We start from the raw sequence: 21,190 nt of genomic DNA on the forward strand, positions 1-21,190 counted from the left end.
AACATATAAATACATATTTGAATAAAAATGTCGAAATCAATCTCTTTTTAATATCAAAAATTATATCAAAATTATTGCAACTCAATTTTTCCTGTGAAATCCGTAACAACATGGATTGATGTATAGGTCTTAAAGGGTAGTTCATTTGCCATCATTAGGAGCTACGATCACTTGGTTTATAAGCGATTTCGCTAATTGAATGTAACTTTGTCTAGGCGGGCGATATCGCCAAAATGGCGACATGAGAAATATTGCCGATGCATTGCTTACGTTTAATGGACAGGATGGATGTATAGTATCAATGTTAAAATTGGAAACAAATGTGTAGGTCTTTATGCATTGGAGCATATAATTGATTGCGCATTAATGTGGAGAGAGTGGAGCTGCATGACACCGGCCACTCGGGTTGCTCGGGCTCAGAGACGGCTGTCTCCCTTTGAAATGCACTCAGAGCACGTTGCTCTGGGACCGTGTTTTATGGCTCGTCGATCACGTTAATTAACTTTTATCTATGTTCGACTTAAAATTAAAATTTAATTCACTAAAAATATTTTCAGATTCTAAATATAATACAGACTAAAGTAGATTTAGATCTTGTGCATTTAAAGATAAGAAAATATTAGCTACTTAATAGTCGCGATAAATCGCAATAAACGTTTAATAATATAAATTATATAACATATTTTGATAAAACATAAAATTTGTAGCATAATTCTCTGAAAGCACTTAATTCACACCGCAGATTTTGTGTAAAATTTTCAGCATAAATGTGTGCAATTAACTTAAAAGGTTATACGTAATAAAGTTCGTTTCCGTTTTGTGGATTTGTTATATTTACAAAAATGTAAAACAACTGCAGACCGATAATAACAATACACCGTAGATTAGTTCGATGACAAATCGCTACCGTTTTATCATAAAGCGCCTGGTCTAAGCGATATAAAAGCTCGCGCAAACATTAAGGTATTTTCGCAAGCTAAGTGTAATGCAAATCTGATGTGTTCGGATGTAATGCGCGCTAACATTTTGCACAAAATGTACAAACAAAGATTATTCTTTTGAATAATGGAAGCTCGCGCTGATGCTAAAAATGTTCCGACGTAAAACGGAGCAATGAAACGATAATTATTTGAAATTATAGGCGTAGTAATTTTACTATAATTACTGCTCTATTGAAAATGAGAATTAAGTTAACGATCAAAAAACGTTTATGAGTTAATTTTAACGTCTATTCTTGTAGCAGGTAAAAACCGTAATTTTTGTGATAAATTTTCTCCCTTTGGGCTTCACTACTACTTACTAACTAATACTACTTTTAACCAATTTTTAATCACCTACATCTAACTTTATAATTCATATCAACAAGCAATCACGCTATTGTCTGAAACGTTGAATAGTGTCTGCATAGCTATATTTTTACTACGAGGAAAACGATAATAAGGGGAGAGCAAAATTTCTCTCAGTGGTATGTCGGACAGCGCAATAGTTACGCTTTGCAGACCATAACAAAAGTATAGTCAATAAACCAATTTACACTTTCAGGCTTGACAGCAGAACAAAAAAAAGCCTCATCAATATTTACTACTTTGGTCCTGATTGATTAGTATGTCAGATTGTTAAAAGCGATAGAAGTGCATAAACGATAAGCATATTGAGGTCAAACGGCGTTTTTGCGAAACTGCACATCATGTTATGGACCGTACCGAGTTCTAAGAAAATTACTCTCGCATAAAACTGGTCTTAGCGTCGACACTATACGCTGCGCGCCGCTGTGGAGCTTTCTTATAGCTTACGAAATGCAAACGTTGGCACTATGTCTGGTGTCCTTCTAGTCGAGCAAGGCGCATTAATCTTTCCGCTAGGAATTGGTTTATATCAGTGGCAGGCGGTGTTTACGTATTCGTAGATACCAAAGCGACGGAATTGGGTTAATAATATCTTGTATAAATAATAGTTTCGGCGGGTCGCGGCGGATGTCGTCGGCTTCGGTATTTAATCCTAGGTGACGGGTGACGGGTCGGATCGGGCGGCGCGGGCGCGATACCATCATCTACGGTTAATATCGATCTTATTTGAGCTTGATTAACTCGGACGTTCGCGGCGTGCTAATAATATCCCCGCTCTGGCAACGATCCAGGAGAGGCCTTAATGGTACTTCGAATCACGACAACTTTCAAAGGTTACACACTCTCGCGAATTCTGATCGATGTAGCAAAATGAATTAACTATGCAAGATGTAAGTAATATCGGGCGCTATTTCGTCCATTAGTGACTGCGTCAGTCGAGTGTTTTTTAAGTAAAGGTTATTTAAATCAGTGGGTCAGTAGATAGTAAACAACATTTATTTATTGACATTTTTGTTGAATGTTTTTGATCAGTAACGTGACATGTAGTAAGGTGACAATACGAGCCGCGGCGCGTATTATCGTTCGTGACAATGAACCCGGCGAATCATACAATTTGTCACGGTCGAGGAATAAGCCGCTCATAGAAACAACGCTCGAACGTAACGTTACAAAAATAATACAAATCATTAAATACTTTGTGTTTATTTGTAACGTTTCTTCACATAAATAACAATATATACATCTATTATTTTATAAACTATATTCGTAATTTTCAGACTATATTTCTAAATCCGTTTTATATTATTTAGACATTGTATAATGCGATGTGTTCGGCAATCATAGTTGTCGTAATAGCGATGGCATTGCAAAACTCGCAAAAGCACGAAGCCGTACAAGCTACTTAACAAAAAGTCAGCAAACCCCAACTTGTGATGTTTTCCTATTGAGTTGCATAACTAACAACTACATCTACGTACAGTTATGTGTACAAATTAGTAAGTCAAACGAGAGTTTGTTAATTCGGATTATGTATCAATAAATTTTTGACAGAAGCAATGGTCGAATTTTTTCAAAATGAATAAAATAATAAATGTTAGTACATATATAGATGCTTAAAAACTTATTTATTAAACCTACAACATAAAATACGTAAATGACATACCGAAGAAATTTTTCAAACAATTTAATATTTAAAGTACGCGTAATGTTACGAATGATTACGGCCATTATCGCATCTGTTAAATGTATCACAAAAACACTTGCGACCTCGTCGTATCTAAATGGTTAGGTGAACGGGTTAGCCGAGCTCGCACACCGCGCCGAGCCGCCGCCGCTTGCCCTCGCAACCAACCATTGTCAACCTCAACTACAAATAACCTATTCGCTTACTATTCAATTAATATACCACCATGATTTCCGCTGTAAATCACGATCTAATATAATACATGTTAAACAATTTCTATTGTTTAACCGAACCGAGTAAAAGTTTAGAATTCATTTTGAATTCTGATTACTTCACCACTGGCATATGAGCCTTGGTTGATTGTTAATTCTGAACGAATAAATCATTTTAAGGCGTAAATATTCTTAAGTCAAGACTTATATGTTCGAATTTATGAAAAACAGTGATATTTTTACCCGATTGATAAAGAGGGTGATGTTTTTAGCGCGTATGTAAGTTTTTTTTAATGTACATAATAGGTGGGTTTATATGAATATAAATGCCATTGTGACGGCCTAGAGCCTAAACAACAAAACCGATTTTGACGAGTGAAGTGTTATTCGATTCGTCATCTAGGCTAGGCCCCCGATAGGCTATCTTACATCAGCATAAAACTAATATAATGGACATAAAAGCTGAGAGAGAATCATAATATATCGTAGAAGCACAAAAACATAACGGTAACCAAGGTTGCTGCATTATCGATAACAGCAGGTGCCTGCAGGGCCTCCTACTCGGGGGTACAAAAAAACATGAGCTGATATTCTAAAAAAAAAATATCGAAAAGAACGAGTTCTATTCTCACGCGCCATAACTTTTTTAAATTTTTCGATGTTTTCAACCTCAATTACGGTTTATTTGGTTTTTCTGAATTAAGCTTAGGTTATATCAAAAACAACTCGAATACACTTCAATACACTTTCACAGTGATGTCCATGGAATTTACATTTAAAGACGAAAGATTCGCAGCTAAACCTATAATATAGAGAATTTTGGTATAAATACTATAATCTACCATTTAAGAAAAGACAATACGTTGTTCGGACAAACCTCTCCGGACGTGGACTATGAAGAATCGCAATTGTCTGTCGACTATTTTCATATGATATCCATAATGTAGGACCAAAAATATCTTATTTGTATGCGATACGTAGCGTCTTGCATTACGAACGACGCGGTGCGGCCGGCAGACACCTCTTTGTGTATGTAAAGAGTTGAAAATAGCTTATAGCAATGAATCAATGAGGGATCGTTTGCATGCGCGGCAGACGCGGCTGGAAGTACGCCGCCACACACACATGCGGCCCTACCTACCTGCCTTCGTGTTAATATTTATGAAACAGAGATCAAGGCAAGATTAAAACCATATTACGATAAGAATTCTTAAAAAAAAAAAATTTTCTTCGCGTTTATAAAAAGTTTTGATAAATTTTACTATTAATAATAATTAAAATATTTGGATGGATGAATGTTTGTTAGAAGATATCAGCAAAACGACTCGACGAATCTCGATGAAATTAGTCTGATATAGTCTGGAAGAAAACTACTAAAGAAAAAAAGGGTACTAATTAAGCTTTTTTTTAATTCCGCGCGGAAGGAGTCGCGGATGACTCTAGTTATTTTATATACCATATATGCATTAGTCATATATTTAATACTATCTTTCAAAGAAGATATCCTACCTCCTGAGCATTATTAAACACCACAACAAGGAAATTAGTGACAAAATCAATTTTAATATTATATATTACAAGATGTCAACCGCAACTACTTCTACGCTGAATAAAAAAAAACTTAATCTTACTACTATTATAAATCTAAAAATTGGCATAAACAAGATTTTATAGTTGTCTATTCGCAAGCCATACCAAGTGCCAGAAGTGTACTTGTCATAATGAAAAAAACATTGCAGAAGCTTAAATTAACGTATCCAGGTGTTACATACAAAAATATGAGGACCTCAAACATAAACTACATTTGATTGTTCATGGTTAGTAACATAAAACAATCGGATAATGTATCGACGATTAAAAGTCAAAAAGAAAATAAGTAATAAACAATAAAGTTTTATGTGACGTAAATTGCAATGATAATGGAAATCTCACAAATATTATAAATGCGAATGTTTGGATGGATTGATATTTGTCTAAAGGTATCTCCGGAGCAGCTCAACGGATCTTGACTTGATGAAATTTGGCAGATATGTAGTACATAGTCTGGAAGAACACATAGGCTACTTATTACGTTTTTTTATCCGGGCGGACGCAGTCGCGGGCGACAGCTAGTAAGCAATAAACAAAAGAGAAGTTATTCGACGTAAAATGCAATGATAATGGAAATATAACATAGTATAACTAATGACTATAATAAACAATAATTTATATGGCCATTAGCATATTTAATAATGTAAATATAAAAATGGTAAATACCAGCAGGGTTGGTGTTCCTGTGTCGATGACATTGCCGTTACTCACCTGTAATAAATAAAGAATAAGTTATATTAATGTTTTATTCACAAAAAGTTTTCATTAAATTATGTTATGTTAAAGTTATGTTAAAAGAGGATATAAATGTAGACAGATGTCTACGACCGTTCTTAACAATCTAACTTGAATACAAAAATATATTTAGAGGCAGCTTAAGCATTTAATGCGTACACGAGATGCAATACAGTGTAAAGTATTGCATTACGAAGCCATGGGCGGGCGGCGGGCGGCGGGCGGCAAGCGCAAGAGGGCGCGGGCGTCGCGACGCCGAGCACTGACAGCCGAGCATCGCTGGCCAACTGCCAAATATTTTTGATGCGCCTCGCCCGCGCCCGGGGCCGGCGGATAACTCGCCCTATTCACCTGAATTGGAATACATTTACATCTCACAGGCGTAGTGGCACATCGAGCCAATGATAGCCTCCCCGGCCACCTCGATTGTTTATTGATATTTATGAGATCCCGAGAAAGCGACGGCTAAAATTAACGCTATTTGTAAACGTAGCGTTTAATTAGGCGTAACAACAACGTCTATGTGGAAGGCATAACGCATCGTTATTAGAGCAGTGATCGATGCGTGCTCTAGCGGAAATGTAACTAGCTATAAACAGTCTATCTACTACTTACATCTGAATATGTATATGTTATTAAATCTATGTGTAATGATGTAGAACATTATTCTAGAACATCAATAGAGTATTCTTTCCTTCTATTTCTTCTTAAAAAAAAGACCAAATAAGTAAGACACAATGCTAACTAATGTATGCATTCATAGATAACAATGCAATGCTTTTTGTATTCAATAAAATAATAGTTTTTGCACTTAAATTCCTTTAATTAAACTATTTATTAGTACGATTTTATCACGTAGCAAAAAGCAGTTACGCGATAATTGTACAAGTAATCTTTTAAACATGTTAACATGTAGACTAACTTTGTCATGTCGAATTTCAAATTACAGTTATGCTAATTTTTATTCACATTTCCTAAATATAATGTTTCCGTACTAAAAAAGAATATATTTATAAAATGAATATTTTAAATCATGAGATTTGTTTGGTGTCGTTAAATGTTTTTTTCTCAGCGGACACATTTAGCTCGGCCATATCACAAGTTCATCGTTCTCAGCTGTTATATTAATAGTTAACCTTATTAATTTGTGATTAACAAACGCCAACATGTGCACACAATATGTATTACAAGTAGATTAATATCTCTATTATACAAAACTACTCATTACAAGCGTAGTAGTCTAACTCAAGTCTGTCAATTATATTGGGGTAAGCAGCTACTTTTTTCTTTATTACAATTTTGTGATTATTGAAAAAAAGACCTCAAAATCTATAATTAATACGCGAAGAGAAAGCTATGTTCAAGTCTTTTCAAATATCTTCGCATTTCAAGGTCATCTGCGCGCTGCGCAATTCCCTCTGTTCGAATCCCTGTCCGCCACTTCACTTAAAATTGTGTTCTGTGCAGAGACGCGTACGTTCGAGCCATCTAGGTATTTGAAAAATACTATACCTAATTTTAAGAAAACTTAAAAAACAAGCAAATGGATTAAAACAACAGTTAAAATTAATGTGAAGAAGAAGTGTATAATTCTATTTTTAATCAATATATGGACGAATTTCGAACATAAGGCGAACTAGTATGTTTAATTCGACTATCGAATTAACTAGTGTGTATAGACTACAGTTTAACAGCTATCTATTCTAAGATCTAGGTGCCACGGTTTTAAAATCACATCAACAAAACAGACAGCAATAAATGTAATTTTCATTAAAATTCATTACTCACGGATACGGACCGTTATTCTATGAGATGAAGGCGATCGTAAAATTTTAGTAGACAAAGCTTTGAGACGATTTACACAGCGGTTAGATAAATAAATAAAATATAAATTAACTATAAAACTCTACTTATAAAACATCTTTCATCGGCACACATTAAATACAGGTAGCGTTCGTGTCTGTTTAATATCAGTGTATAGGTAAATAATCCAGTTTGAGAAAAGCAGAAGGCTACAATTTGATGGATTCATCAATTATTAAAAATTATTTATGACTTTATTTATCTAAAAGGACAGACGCTGTTTAATTGAGCTTTTTAATTTGTTTTCGTTTGATAAATATTTAAAATAAAAGTACCTTTCATCTTCACACTCAACTTGATATTGATAAAATAAAGTATGAACTTTTACTTTCTTGTTAATTTTATTAACATGAATGAAATAATTTATTCAAATATTATAACATAATTTAATGTTACTAACGTTATAAATACGAATGTTTAGATGGATGGATGGATGTTTGTTAGAACGGTTGCATGGTTCTCGCTGAAATTTGCATAGATGCGGAACATAGTCTGGAAGAACACATAGGTTACTAATTAGGTTTTTTTTATTCCATACGGAGTAGCGGGCGACAGCTAGTTTATCATAAAAATACAAATTTTATTAAATCTGTCGCGAGTGGAATTTTTTTATAGTATACAAAAGTGAGTTAAGCGCACCCATCTCGTCTTGTCTTCCAAAAAAAAATCCAAAAGATTATCGCGTAAATTTCGGTCTTTTAATAGAATATGCAATAACAAGATTCCAGTGGAACGAATCATTCGGTTTCAGTATTTTGGAATCTGCTAAGGGATACGTAAACAGCATTAGGCGGGTAGAGATCAAAAGACCGAGAGATGTTCGTATATTTATTGGTCGGAGTGTATCGGGAGCGCGGACAGAACACTGGCGTGGTGCCGTTAAATATAGAGGTACGGACTAGGCAGAGAGCCGCCGTTGTACTAATCAAATTCTGCCACTTTTCACGGGGAGTAAGGTAATAATGAGAACCAAACAGACACATAAACCATCGTTATGAACACCTACTTGCTCAAAAATTTACATACATAAAACAATCACGCAAGTAAGTTGACAGTGGAGAATGTGTGTGCTTTACAGGTCCTTCTCTTAAAAGTCAAAGTGTAGCGTGATGGCGGCGATCCCCGCTTTGGCATGCGCGCACGGTAATTTCGCTGACAGGTATTTACTACAAACAGGTTTGCCTTCGAATGCTGTACAATAAACAGAGGCATAACTTATGAAATTACTTCGTACAAACATATTGCAGTTCGCGCTTGAAACTTTTGATTTATATTAAAGTTGAGATTTAGATACAACGCATTTGCTGACAGATCATTTACAAGACAAAAAACGATACAGTAAGATAGTAACTTTTTATCTTAAGGATGAGATAAGAAGCAGATACTGCGAATTCTATTTGTGAGAAGGTACAAAGGAAAAGATCAAAGACTTGAAAAGGATATTTGTTTACCAAATTTACTCACAGGAAATATTCTCTATAAATATGATAAAAATAAAGCCACAGTTGAATATTACGTGAGTGTTTCTTGTAATGTAGGTACATAAGACAGTTATGGGCGCGGTGAGACCTGTGTATTTTGATGTTGACGGATGGGTCGTCTGTCAAGTGCTTGAAATGTTATGCCTCGTGTGCCTGTGTAAAAACACGCGCACAATGACAACAAACAGCTGCGATCTCTTTACTTCATACAACAAAGAAACAAAGATATGTAAACTGCGTGAAATTAGCTATAAAAAACAACTCCCAAACAATGTTTGAGAATGTAAGATCTTTGTTCTGAAGAAAGGAATACCAAAATGATTAATATTAATTAACTTAGAATTCTAAATATCAGCTTAATATCTGACGACTTTAAAACAAAGTGCTTTTATTTACCGATTTAATTTGATGAGGGTAACTTAATTTACTTAAGCGCATAAATACACAATTCCTCATTACAAAAACAAAGTCTGAACATTATTACTATCTTGGGTTGAAGAAGTGTAAAGGTTATCAAAGAACATAAAAACAGTTCACATTGACAGCAAAATAAGTAAATTATTATTTATCATTTCAAAATACGTAGTTCACAAAAGTGTGGCTTCCAATGTTCCACATACTCATATTGAAAACAAGCTGCTGTTGAAATTTGCATTAAAACAGTTATCTAATAAGTACCTATAGATAGATACATGATTCTGATTTCAACTAATCAGAAAAAAAATACGTGATGTAATGCAACTTGTTTAATTTTTGATTCAAAACGTAACTTTAAAGCAGGAACAGAAACATGTCTGTTAACGACCAACCCTAAAAATATTGTTTATTGATATTAGAAAGTCTTTATGATGGTTAGACAAAGATTGAAGTAAATTTCTCTAACGTATCCGACAACAATAGCCGTAACGAGTTAAACAAACCTAACGATGTGTCCAACATGATTAAAACATTGCTAGAAATATATACGAATCAATGTCTACTTAACATTACCTTTCACCGACTGTTTGATTATTATATTAACGCAATGCTCGTGGAGACATCATGGAAAAAAATCTCAAAGACATCAAGTGACATTTAAAGGTTTTGTTGCAATTCCATTAAAGAAAAATCGCACTAAAATATTAATGCTTCTCAATTTTATAGGTGGATATTATCGTGCGTTTTTGTTGATAAACATTTTTCAAAGACAACGAGCGAGATGATAATAAGTTTTTATATAAGTGTTTAGCCAGTAGAAACCCGCGGCTTTAAACACGCAAAATATACTATATATTACATCAAGTTCATAAGAATTCTAGAAATCGTAAATATAAAAGGGACACTGCGTATAATCGTTATTGTTATCATTGGAAAGGCCAATTAAGACGGCAAATGACGCATTTATCTAATTGGAATGAAAACAAGAAGCGGCGTCGACATGCCCACTATCTTCTTCATTTATTCCAATAAACAAAACTATTAAATATAATCGCACAGTGTTACCAACTCTTAAAATATTTCAGAGTAATGACAGATCTAAGAAGTTAATTTGAGAACCGGTAATAAATTTCTTTATGGATAATTATTTTCATTATTACATTTTACTTCTTTGCTAGCTCTCGAAAAAATCTCGGGTACCTACTACGTTTTGCTATTACAAAGATAATAGAAAGTAATTGAATTAATACCTAGCGACTATATGAACATTAGTTGTTTTGACTAGTTTCCTCGCGGCTTATTGTGCAACGAATGAACGCACTTTCTACTGCCTACAATATCATAACATTTACGCGATACCTATGGAATGCCAATGTAAAAGTTACCTATACTATATACCCCAATGCAATGTTTATTATACATTGAAATAACTCGTAATGATACTTTGCAGCATGACGAATATTCAGTATCTTTGCGGTTCAGTCAGATTAGGTAAAAAATATTTCATACCCGAATATAAACTAGTCTAATCCATTTGTTTTTCAGCTGTGTTATTCAAATAGAAATTACTAAACTCCTCCAGTTACGTGCAAGATTAAAAAGAAATGAAACAACCTTTTTACAATTTATTTAACAGGTTGCATAACTTTACAGTAATACTAAGAGTAAAACCGTTTGACGTATAAACGTTAACTTTAACCTATTAGTCGTCCTAGAACGAATATTTGTGACAATCGTCGTCGTATCGTCATCGTCAATTTTGTCAAAGTTAATACGAGATTTTTGGTATAAATTTGCACAATAATGGTGCTGCACATTTAATACAAATTTTGTAGAAAACGATACAATGGTAATTATCACAAATATTCGTGCTAGACCCACTGGATAACTATTGACTTCACATCTGACGCAAAACTTACTTTACGAAGTAGGTTTCTTACATTAATATATAAAAACTAAAATATAGTACCTCGTTTTATTTTTTATTGAATGCGTCTATAGATTGACGGTGGGAAATGTAAATCACACGTAATGTTGGTGATGGCGGCGACATTCGTCGTGACACAGACATACCAACGCTCCGGCATTTAACTAGATATCTGCGCTGTCGCTGTCGCTGGAGCTAAGCCAATTTGTCCAAAAAGATTTTGATAAATAACGTAAATGCTACGTCCAACTGTGACGCAGACATGTTCATTCAGAAATTTATGAATTCCAGCAATAGATCCGAATCTATTCCTGAAATATTTGAATTGGAAATAGATTGCGCAATATATTAATTAGAAATAGTCCAATTCCAATAAATGATTCTAAGTTAACTATCATACTTTTAGTACTAACCTAATAATATCATGGAAAGGGCTATCCGATAAGCTGACTTTTATTTATCCTGTTTCATATGAGTTCCTGAACTCGGCATTGACCCTGTGTTAGGACGCCATAAGTGCTGAAATTGCTGTACAAATACTACGTAATCTTAAACCGCAGTACCTTGTATCTTGCATGGTCGCGGTCAAGGTAACTGGGGCAGACATATGCTGCTTGTTTATCTGATAAGTGATACGCTTATCCTTGTCATCGTTTGGAGTATGAACGCAACAATATAAATTATTTTATAAAAAGAAACTAACAAAGCGGTTCGGTTTTTCCCAGATATATGCAAAATTACATAGGCTATACCTAAGCTAGGTTGGTAAATTATACTGTTTTATAGAAGAGATTTTTGTTGGTAAAAAAATCCTAAATCAAATTTTGGATTATTTTGAATCAATTTATTTTTCTCTTTATAAAATTTGTAGAGACAATCTAGTTCATTTCAGTTTGTATTTCCTTCAAGAAAAAATGAATACAGTAAAGGTGAAACGACATACACCGCAAGCGATGGCAAAAAGCGCGTAAGCGGAATGAGGCGTCTAATTAACAAGATCACTACACGACAAGATGTGCTGGAGACCCGCAAACGTTTTTTATCTTAGAAGTTAGCAGCTGCAACTGTACGAAATGTTTCATTAAAAACCCATAAAGCTACGTGAATTGTTTAAATATGACACTCCGAAGGAAATAATAATAATAATCTCACACTTCAAAATCAGTTTAGAAGTACTTTATCTCTTTTGTCTTGTAATATAGACGCTTTCAATTCATAAAATTGAATAACTGAATTGATTAAGCTTCAACTTTATAGGTTGGACACAATTTTTAAGTTAACTGATCTTGTGATAACATGATCACAAAATCAGTGAACGTATCACAATATAAACCATCAAGCGTATATAAAACGATGCTCTATTTCGAATATAATGTAGTTGTGGTAATCATCAACGGTTTGTCTAATAGCATGTGTTGTCGCTCGAAACGTCTCGCATTGATCTTAATGTGTTCTGTAGATAACAACATTCAAACTACCAGTATCTCTTATTCAACAGTCCACATTGAACTTATACGGTGGTAAAAACAATTATCTAAATGGCAAATTACAAATTAAAAAAAATTACTAACAATTGTTAGTTAACTAGTAATAAAATATTTGTTAGATATTATGAAAGTTTTTTGTGTTTTCATTTTTCACAATATAGAATTAACCCAGGTACATTTAGCTGAAGTTGTTTACCCATCATTATCCACGCGGACGTAAGAGCCACCAGAGCATTAGCTCCAGAATAATAAATATTAACATAATTAGTTCTCAAAATATGTTTAAAAAAATGTATGCACTCTTTAAAGTGAACTTATTTTTGTTTCCGTGCGACCCCATTCCTGAGTAAACAAAATAGTGCCACTTAAATATTGAGCATCTTAAAATGTGCTCATGACGTTAAGATTGTTTATAACGAACGTTTTCACAAATATCTCTTGAGTTATTATCTAGTCGCTACAGTTACATATCTGCATACTTAAATAAAATTGTGAATCCATTCATAGCGTATTCACTTCATTCATCCATATATTAAATCATTTTCTGTCGTAGAATGAAAAACAAACGAGCATCGCATTACATATTACTCGTATAATCATTTTTTAATAATTGACAAAAGAGAAGAGGAAAGAAGAAAGAGGTCATGGTTGTCTAAACGACTATTAAACGGGGATAAAATAAAGGGATCGAAAAAAGCATGTTATTCCATGTTTTTCTTTCTTAATACAAATTTTATTTACATACAGCACGAAATAGTATTATAATTAGATTTGCATATAAATTAAAAAAATAAATTAAGGACGCCGTAAAATAAAACAAACCACGAAGTTGCAGAATTCTTAATAACATACACAATTAGCTTGTTTACTCTTGTATGGATAACTGTTATAGATTTACTAAATTATCAAAACAAATAATAGTCTTCAATTAATGAACACACAAAACAAACTTAATAATAATACTTTCAATTTAAAAAATGTAAGGCGTCGAAATATTAAAATTCTATAATGAAAATGTAAATGAATATCTCAAAATTGAAAGCTTGGAGGTTAACATAATATTTATAATTTTATACACACAAAAATGACTAGCTGGGACTGACTACCTAAGTCAGTAATTTCGTGTAATAGAATTAGGTACACGAAACACGTACACAACACGGTATTACGGGGGAGGCATTTAGCGTCGGTTAGCAGCGCTTTACAATAGAGTTGCGATTTAATTTCCCTACAGCTGCCTTTTGTGTCGTCACAAACACTCCTGATTAACTTGCTCACGGAGTTTCATTGGAAAATGAAATAACATCCACTGTAATCAGTCGCCCTTGCACATCAATGTTGTGTGCCAGCTTTAAAAACTGCGATTTTCAAAAATATCGTTTAAGTGCTCTAACAATTTCCTTTTGTGCTCTTAATGTAACATCAAATTTGTATTGGAAATAACATGAAATCCTCAATGGTGTCAACAATAGCTGTTTTGACATCAACAGGTAATTGTAACATTTAAAGTATTACACAATAATTTAGCACATATACCTAACTAACATGTCTATATCGTGAGAATTGAAACTTATAAAAACACCAGCGAATTAAACAGTTCATCGACAACTCGTATCGAGAAATTGCGATGTTCTAGTTAGACAATGAGCGGCAAAAACTACGCACAAATCAAAGTTGTTTAATAGACAATGAAACAGTTGCGTTGGTTGTACCAATCACAGCTTTTTCCTGTTGTTGACTAATGATTTCGTACTATTCTTTCGTAATACATACATTAACTACATACAAGTCCAAATTATATAAAGGTAACAAATATGTAATCTTTTAATATATTAAACTTCTTAAAGGCTTATTACAACTGCATCTAATGCTCTTATAACAATATCAATTAATTTACTGTTAATAGGCGTGATCTTAAGATATTTTCTAATATCTACATAATAGGTGCAAGTATAACGGAGTTCCGGGATGAAGGTCGTTATTGCCAATTGAAATTATTGAGGCAATAAGGCATATTGTACTGTCTCAAGGTGATGGTACACAGTGCACAAGATTCTCAATAGCCCCGTATTGTCATTGGAAGGCGCGCCATTGGGTCAACGAACTGATTTGTCATGTGAGTAACACAAGACAGTAATATTTCTAACGATACTATAGTTTAGTACATAATATATCATCCCTTAAAATAATAATAATAATTGACATCAAAATGTCTATGGTCATTATAAAAGTTCATATTTTTATAGCCAATATAATAAATCTAATAATTTATTTTCAAATAGATCGTCTACATATAAAATATGTAAATAGCTACATAATTGTATTTTATTACACACATTTTTACACATAATCATGTGACTATTTTTAAACTTATGTATCTAAACACAAAACGTAAATTTTTGTAGTAATGATAAAATGATAGAAGGTCGATGGTCACTACTAACCTTATCGCAACCTAGAATACCTTACGCAAGTATTAAATCGGATGCTATGCAATGACACATGGTATGATGTACAACCAGACACATCACGACGCATATATTACACAGATCTTATCAGATAATTATACACACGTTTACACACAGTTTTATGTTACTGGTTGAACATGTATTACTAGTTTAGATCCTATCATCAGCTCACTCTACATCCCCACTGAAGAGCTCGGAGCCTACCGCTCAAGTATTTTTCATTACCAACTACTTTGAGTTCTGTGATTAAAACAAAAATATATAACAATAGGGGAGTCCATAAAAAGAACTACAGTCATAGATTAATGACATAGAAAACAAAATACAATAGACTCTGACAGCACTTACAATCTCGAACGCTGGACCATTAGATTGTAAGTAGGAAGTCAAGACATGAACCTGCGCTCTTTAAATTTAATCAAAAATGCGAAGAAGATAAATTACATGCAAACGCTTCTCACTATATTGCAAAACTTTCCCTCTCCGAAAAGTGAATACGTGCTAATTACGTAACGAAGTTCCTTGCTTCGCCAATATTGGAAAGCATATTCCTCTGCTTGTGTTGCTAGTCGAAATACTTTCTTACGACCAAAGAAGTGTGGTTAAAGCACATAGTAAATAAATATAATGAGTAATATTGAGTGTAAAAAAAAAAATAATCAAACATTTGCAGCAACGTGTCACGGTATTAATGTAAAAATAAAGTGTCGTAAACACAAAAAAGTATTCTCAAACAACATTTCCTGTTGTAAATGTACAAGATATATAAACAAAAATTCACGTAAAACCTTTATATGGCATTAATTAAAACAAAAATTATTCCGTAAAGACGGGACGGGAAAAACTTTTGCTCATTTTAAGTTGTTTATTGGTAAAGAACAAAAACTTGCGTTGAAATTGTGTTAGGATCACATCGGCTTTTGATAAGGCTAGGTGAAAATTTAAAACATTTCTTCATTGCAATTTCTTAGAGGCACGTCTCTAGTGAGAAGGGCTGAAAATACATAAATATTGTCAGGATGCGGAACTTGAAATTACGAGTTGATTTTTATAGCTTTATAATCATCATCTGAGGTACTACAGCGTATGGTGGGCCCGAACCTGGTCCAAAAGTATTTGTAGACCTGCATGGTATTGCAGATAAAATAAAATTAGATTTTTAGTACCATAGATATGGGCCCTAACCTTACGTACCATATGTTCTTGAATACAGTTTAACCCGTTGATGGATTAATTAAAGCAAACAAAATAGTTTGGAGTAAGTTAACAGCGCGGTGCGGCGTGGTGAACTCGACGGATGAACCGACGAAGTTAATAAGTCTCAAAAATGAAAAGCTCGCCCACAACCGGATCCGATGCGGTTGGCCCACGGCCGGCTCAGCGCCGCGCCCTCTTGCGGTGACATCGGTTCACGTAAATACGAAGTCATATCTACTTTAACACCTTCTTGATTTTAACTATAAATATTAAAGGTAATTTTATTAAAAGTGTGCCATAAGTGTGCAGTTTATTTAGCAGTAGACTGCTGATCTAGAAATCAGTCTCGAAATGCACTGATTTGCTGAAATAGTTAATTCTCTTAATGAAACTCATTTTTAGGAAATAAGACAAAATTGTGCCTAACTTTAGAATAAAAAAAATTAAGAAATGCAAAACTGAAAATGTTGTATGCCCTTAATATCAACCTAATTAAGCAAAATTAATATTAATTTATATACTTAATGAGTTCCACTCGCGACCTCTAACCCGCCCGCGCCGCTGACTCGGCGTTCCCTTTGCAAGCGGTTATACAGAACATAACGTAAATTAATTGAATCAGGCACAGCATTTATCCTTCACATTGTGTGCTTGTAGACATATTAGTTCGATAATGGAATACAATAGGCTCACAAAATGTAATCGGTATTTATTAACCGAATGGGATAAATGATAAATTTCATTACTTCTTTCTAACTGTAAGAGGGTAGGTGAGCTACTTTGTTGTTATCCAGCTAAACTTTTTAAGGATATAAGTAAGTAATTAACAAACCAGCGAGGGCGACTGCGTTACGAGCATTAAATTAATTTGAAACTTTCACGGAGCGTGTACTACAATGGAGCCGGTCATTAAAAACGGTCGGGATCCGACAAACTAATTATGGCAGAAACCTGAAGGCTTTTAGATTAACTCGGAACAGCGAGAACGACTCAATCACAAATATTTCTAATTGCTTTAAAATTTAGTCTTGGAGATGAAAGCTAAAACTTAATTTATGATTCATCAAAACACAAAATTACAAGACGACACTTAGCTTCAATATTTACAATATATTGTCTCACCGTATTTATTTGCTATAGTAATTTTAAATGTAATTTCAAATTACTATGTACAAGGGCCCATTTTAAAGCCACATTTATCTATAATTTAGCACAAAAAAATTCATTGATTTTTTGTGTTTAACTTAATGTGTCATTACACATTGCCTGACATAGACACAGCCTGCACAGACAGGTTTCGTAGTTAAATAAAATAGGAGTCCGGTCCCGATGCATATGGTTGCGTTATTCATAAATAACTCGTTCACCGGTCCGTTGGGTATAGGTGCAGAGTGAGTACGTGTATACATAGATGTGCAGTGCGTCTGTTCATCGTTGTAATTGAAGACTATGTTATGCGCGACGTCACTCACTCGTAATCAGTGAATGTTGCTTGTTATACGAGTATAATTATTACATTTATACAAATCGGCCGGTCTATACAAACTGTAACTAGAAGATACGCATTAATTATTAATATACTAATATTATAAATTCGAATGTTTAGATGGATGGATGATTAATTTTACTAATATTATAAATTCGAATGTTTAGATGGATGGATGTTTGAAGTTATCTCCAGAACGCTTTAACGGATCTTGAAGGAAATTGATACGGTTGTAGTACATAGTCTGGAAGAACACATAGGCTACTCATAAAGTTTTTTTAATGTCGCGCGGACAGAGTCGCGAGCGGCGGCTAGTTGCACTAAAATTTTAAAATTATTACTTATTTTGTTGATTGCAAAATATTACTACTGATTACTGTACATTAATTCCCGATTTAACTGAATTAATGCTACTTCTTCCTAACCATAGACTACTTAAAAATAGTTTACTATATAAAATACTATATCATTATAAATTTAAGACCACCTCGTCGCATCGCAAGAGCACGTGCTATAAGTTGGTATATGTATGTAACTCCCGCTGCGATCTGTAACTTATGGTTTGGTCTGGGCTACCTAGAGGACAACTGATGCTATAAAAGGGTTGAAAAAAATTATCTAACCGTGTTTTCACACGTAAAAACATTTGAATAAATGTATGGGATGCGAACTCACAGAAAAAGTGAGCTTTATTGCAAGTGCGAATTCGAAGATTTTCTTTTTAAATGCCCTTTCCATAGAAACGTATTCTTACTATAACTTTATACATCAAAACAATGCGTCATAAATTTATAAAGTGCGTAAAAATAAACAGGATGAGCCAAGAAACTGGTAAGTTTCCGAGAACACAAGGGCATGGATAACTTGCTACCTGACAACATTTAACATTGAACGTTTGGTCGCAGGTAGTCGACCCCGCTGAAGTGAATTCGTCCATGAACTCGAAACTTGAACAAAGGGCGGTATGCCAATAATTTGTTCATATAACATCCTTCGAATGTTCACCTTGGATCCACACCGACTTTCCTTAATAAACCCTGCTTGACGTTAAAGCGACCAATTACCTATACCTCTTAATTGCAGACAAGCAGGGACCTTAATTTATACCAATCTTTCCTCATGCTAATACACAAGATGGACCACTTGTATTATCTAATATATTGCCAGACATATTAATGGTGGAAATATATTTAATTATATTGTAATTCTTTATATAAATATTGTAGCTATGTCATCATAACCAGCCGATTACAAACGAAGTAATTAGCACTATGTGTGTGCAGGTTAAGATTCGATAACTTGAATGAACGAATTATTCATTCTCAAAAAAGGTACAAAATGACTGTAGCATAGTAAGTGAGGCTGAGCAAAACAACCGAGTGAATATCCGCTTGCCGCTCTGCTCGCTGCGGGTGGAAAGAACCTTTTAACTGTCGCTTTATGATACCTCTTTGTAGCAGATGCGATGCCTTTGACAAAGTTTATAGCTCTGCAATTGTGGATAAAGTTAAACAACTTTTCGGATCGCGTCGGCCTTTTGAAAGATGTATTCACGATACTAGGTTTATCTAGACGTAAATGTCATCTCATTCGAGCCAATGTTTATTAATTACAATAAAAAGGTCTGCCACAACACTTAGAATAGGTCTTTCTGTTTAAGAGCAAAAGCATTGATGAAATACCGTTAAATCTCTTAAGACTACAGAAATATGACAGTAATTTCGAGGGTATGCTAATAATAGGTCTAAATATTACATATAGCTATTGCCCGCGACTCCGACCGCGCAGAATTAACAAATTGCAATTAATTTAATAGGTTGCCTATGTGTTCTTCCAGACTATGTTCTACATCTGTGTCAAATTTCATCAAGATCCGTTGAGCCGTTCCAGGGATACCTTCAGACAAACATCCATCCATTCAAACTTTCGCATTTATAATATTAGAAGAAGTAAGGATTTCAAATTCAAATTACAAATTGTAATTTTTTTAAACCTAAAATAATCTCAAAGTAAGAAATAACTGTTGATAAAATTTAATAAATATAAACAGACTATTCAAAAAACTGTCATTATATATTATAAAATTACGATTACATTTGAAAAAAAATTGAAATATATTATTAAATAGTATGCTTTCCATAATTAAAATACCTACATTCTGTATTAAAAACAAGCAACAATAGTGGCAATGAGATACATGATACATGGTTCAATGTCACAACAATGAATATGTAGGTAGATGAACTTTGAATTAAAAATTAGCACTAATTCACATCTACACCAGTTGAAATATTGTATGGTTGGTTATAACCTTACTTTATATATTAAAGTAAATCGCTTAAACTCAAATAAAACCGCTCATTACCAATTAAATCGGCAACATTTTGTTATCTAAAGTTTTATTTAGGTATGAACCTTTGTATTGCGATGCTAATATCGTGCCTACAGCTAACTTCACATCGTATCTCGAACTCGAATTCTTGTGTGGTAGCTTGCATCCGGGCACTGAATATGGTTTGGGATGCGTCCAGGTATTACAATTTATGAGATTTAAGTTATAAATGAATAAAGCAGTGAGGGTGTACATAAAGTAGTAACGCCATGCGCCATAATATTGTGCTAATCTGAAGGAAGAATACGATCAGGTCGTACGACGCCGCTTATTTCTATCAAAAATAAGGTACGGTATTTTCTTTCATTTACATAACGATGTATTAATACTCACAGGATAGTACATCCCCTGCGGCGGCAAAAAAAAGGCCCCCGATCCCCACAGCTTGCCGTTTGTATTTACTTAGTGCTGCACAAAAATACACTCCACGAATCGCCCTCGATAGGGCGTCAACGGCACTTCACTAATCTTATAAATTAGACTTTATCATGAGTATTTGTGTTAATTATAAAATGCAAAATATAAAATTTTATTTAGATTGTAAGGTTTTAGGTTATGTAGATTGAGCGCGGAGGAACGCGCTATAGCACTGAAAGCGGTTGACGTCGATGTGCAACAACGGACGGGCACGCGTGGCGACTCAACGGATCCGGCGGTGCTGCTTGAAGTGTGACAGAGACAGAACACGTTGTCGAGAGACTTCGTAATTTAAAAAGAGAAAACGTATATATCTGTTCCATGTTTCATCTAACCAGCTGCGCGCAGCAAGGCAGCAAGGGACCAAGGGAAGCAGTTTGTTCTCAGCTTACTTTAACTTTTTAAGTTTTAGGCATTGTTTGTATTTGTTATTTGTTTTACTTAACAAAACCAACGATTTTATGATTTATTATTAATACATTTAACAG

The 21,190-nt window shown here is 34.0% G+C and overlaps 1 protein-coding gene across 1 annotated transcript in view; it reads right to left on the reverse strand.

Moving 5' to 3' along the window:
- The window catches only part of LOC106710650 (RNA binding protein fox-1 homolog 1-like), a 49,064-nt gene extending 28,082 nt beyond the window's left edge, over positions 1 to 20,982 (reverse strand). Inside the window, exons 1-2 of the mRNA XM_045686830.1 lie at positions 20,619 to 20,982; positions 5,499 to 5,543 (exon numbers count right to left, since the gene is read on the reverse strand). Of these exons, the coding sequence (XP_045542786.1) occupies positions 5,499 to 5,543; positions 20,619 to 20,630 (57 nt within the window). The 5' untranslated portion in view covers positions 20,631 to 20,982. The remainder of the gene's footprint in view (positions 1 to 5,498; positions 5,544 to 20,618) is intronic.
- Between the last annotated feature and the right edge of the window lie 208 nt (positions 20,983 to 21,190).

Source organism: Papilio machaon, chromosome 4 (genome assembly GCF_912999745.1).
Source record: "Papilio machaon chromosome 4, ilPapMach1.1, whole genome shotgun sequence".
NCBI classification, from domain to species: Eukaryota; Metazoa; Arthropoda; class Insecta; order Lepidoptera; family Papilionidae; genus Papilio; species Papilio machaon.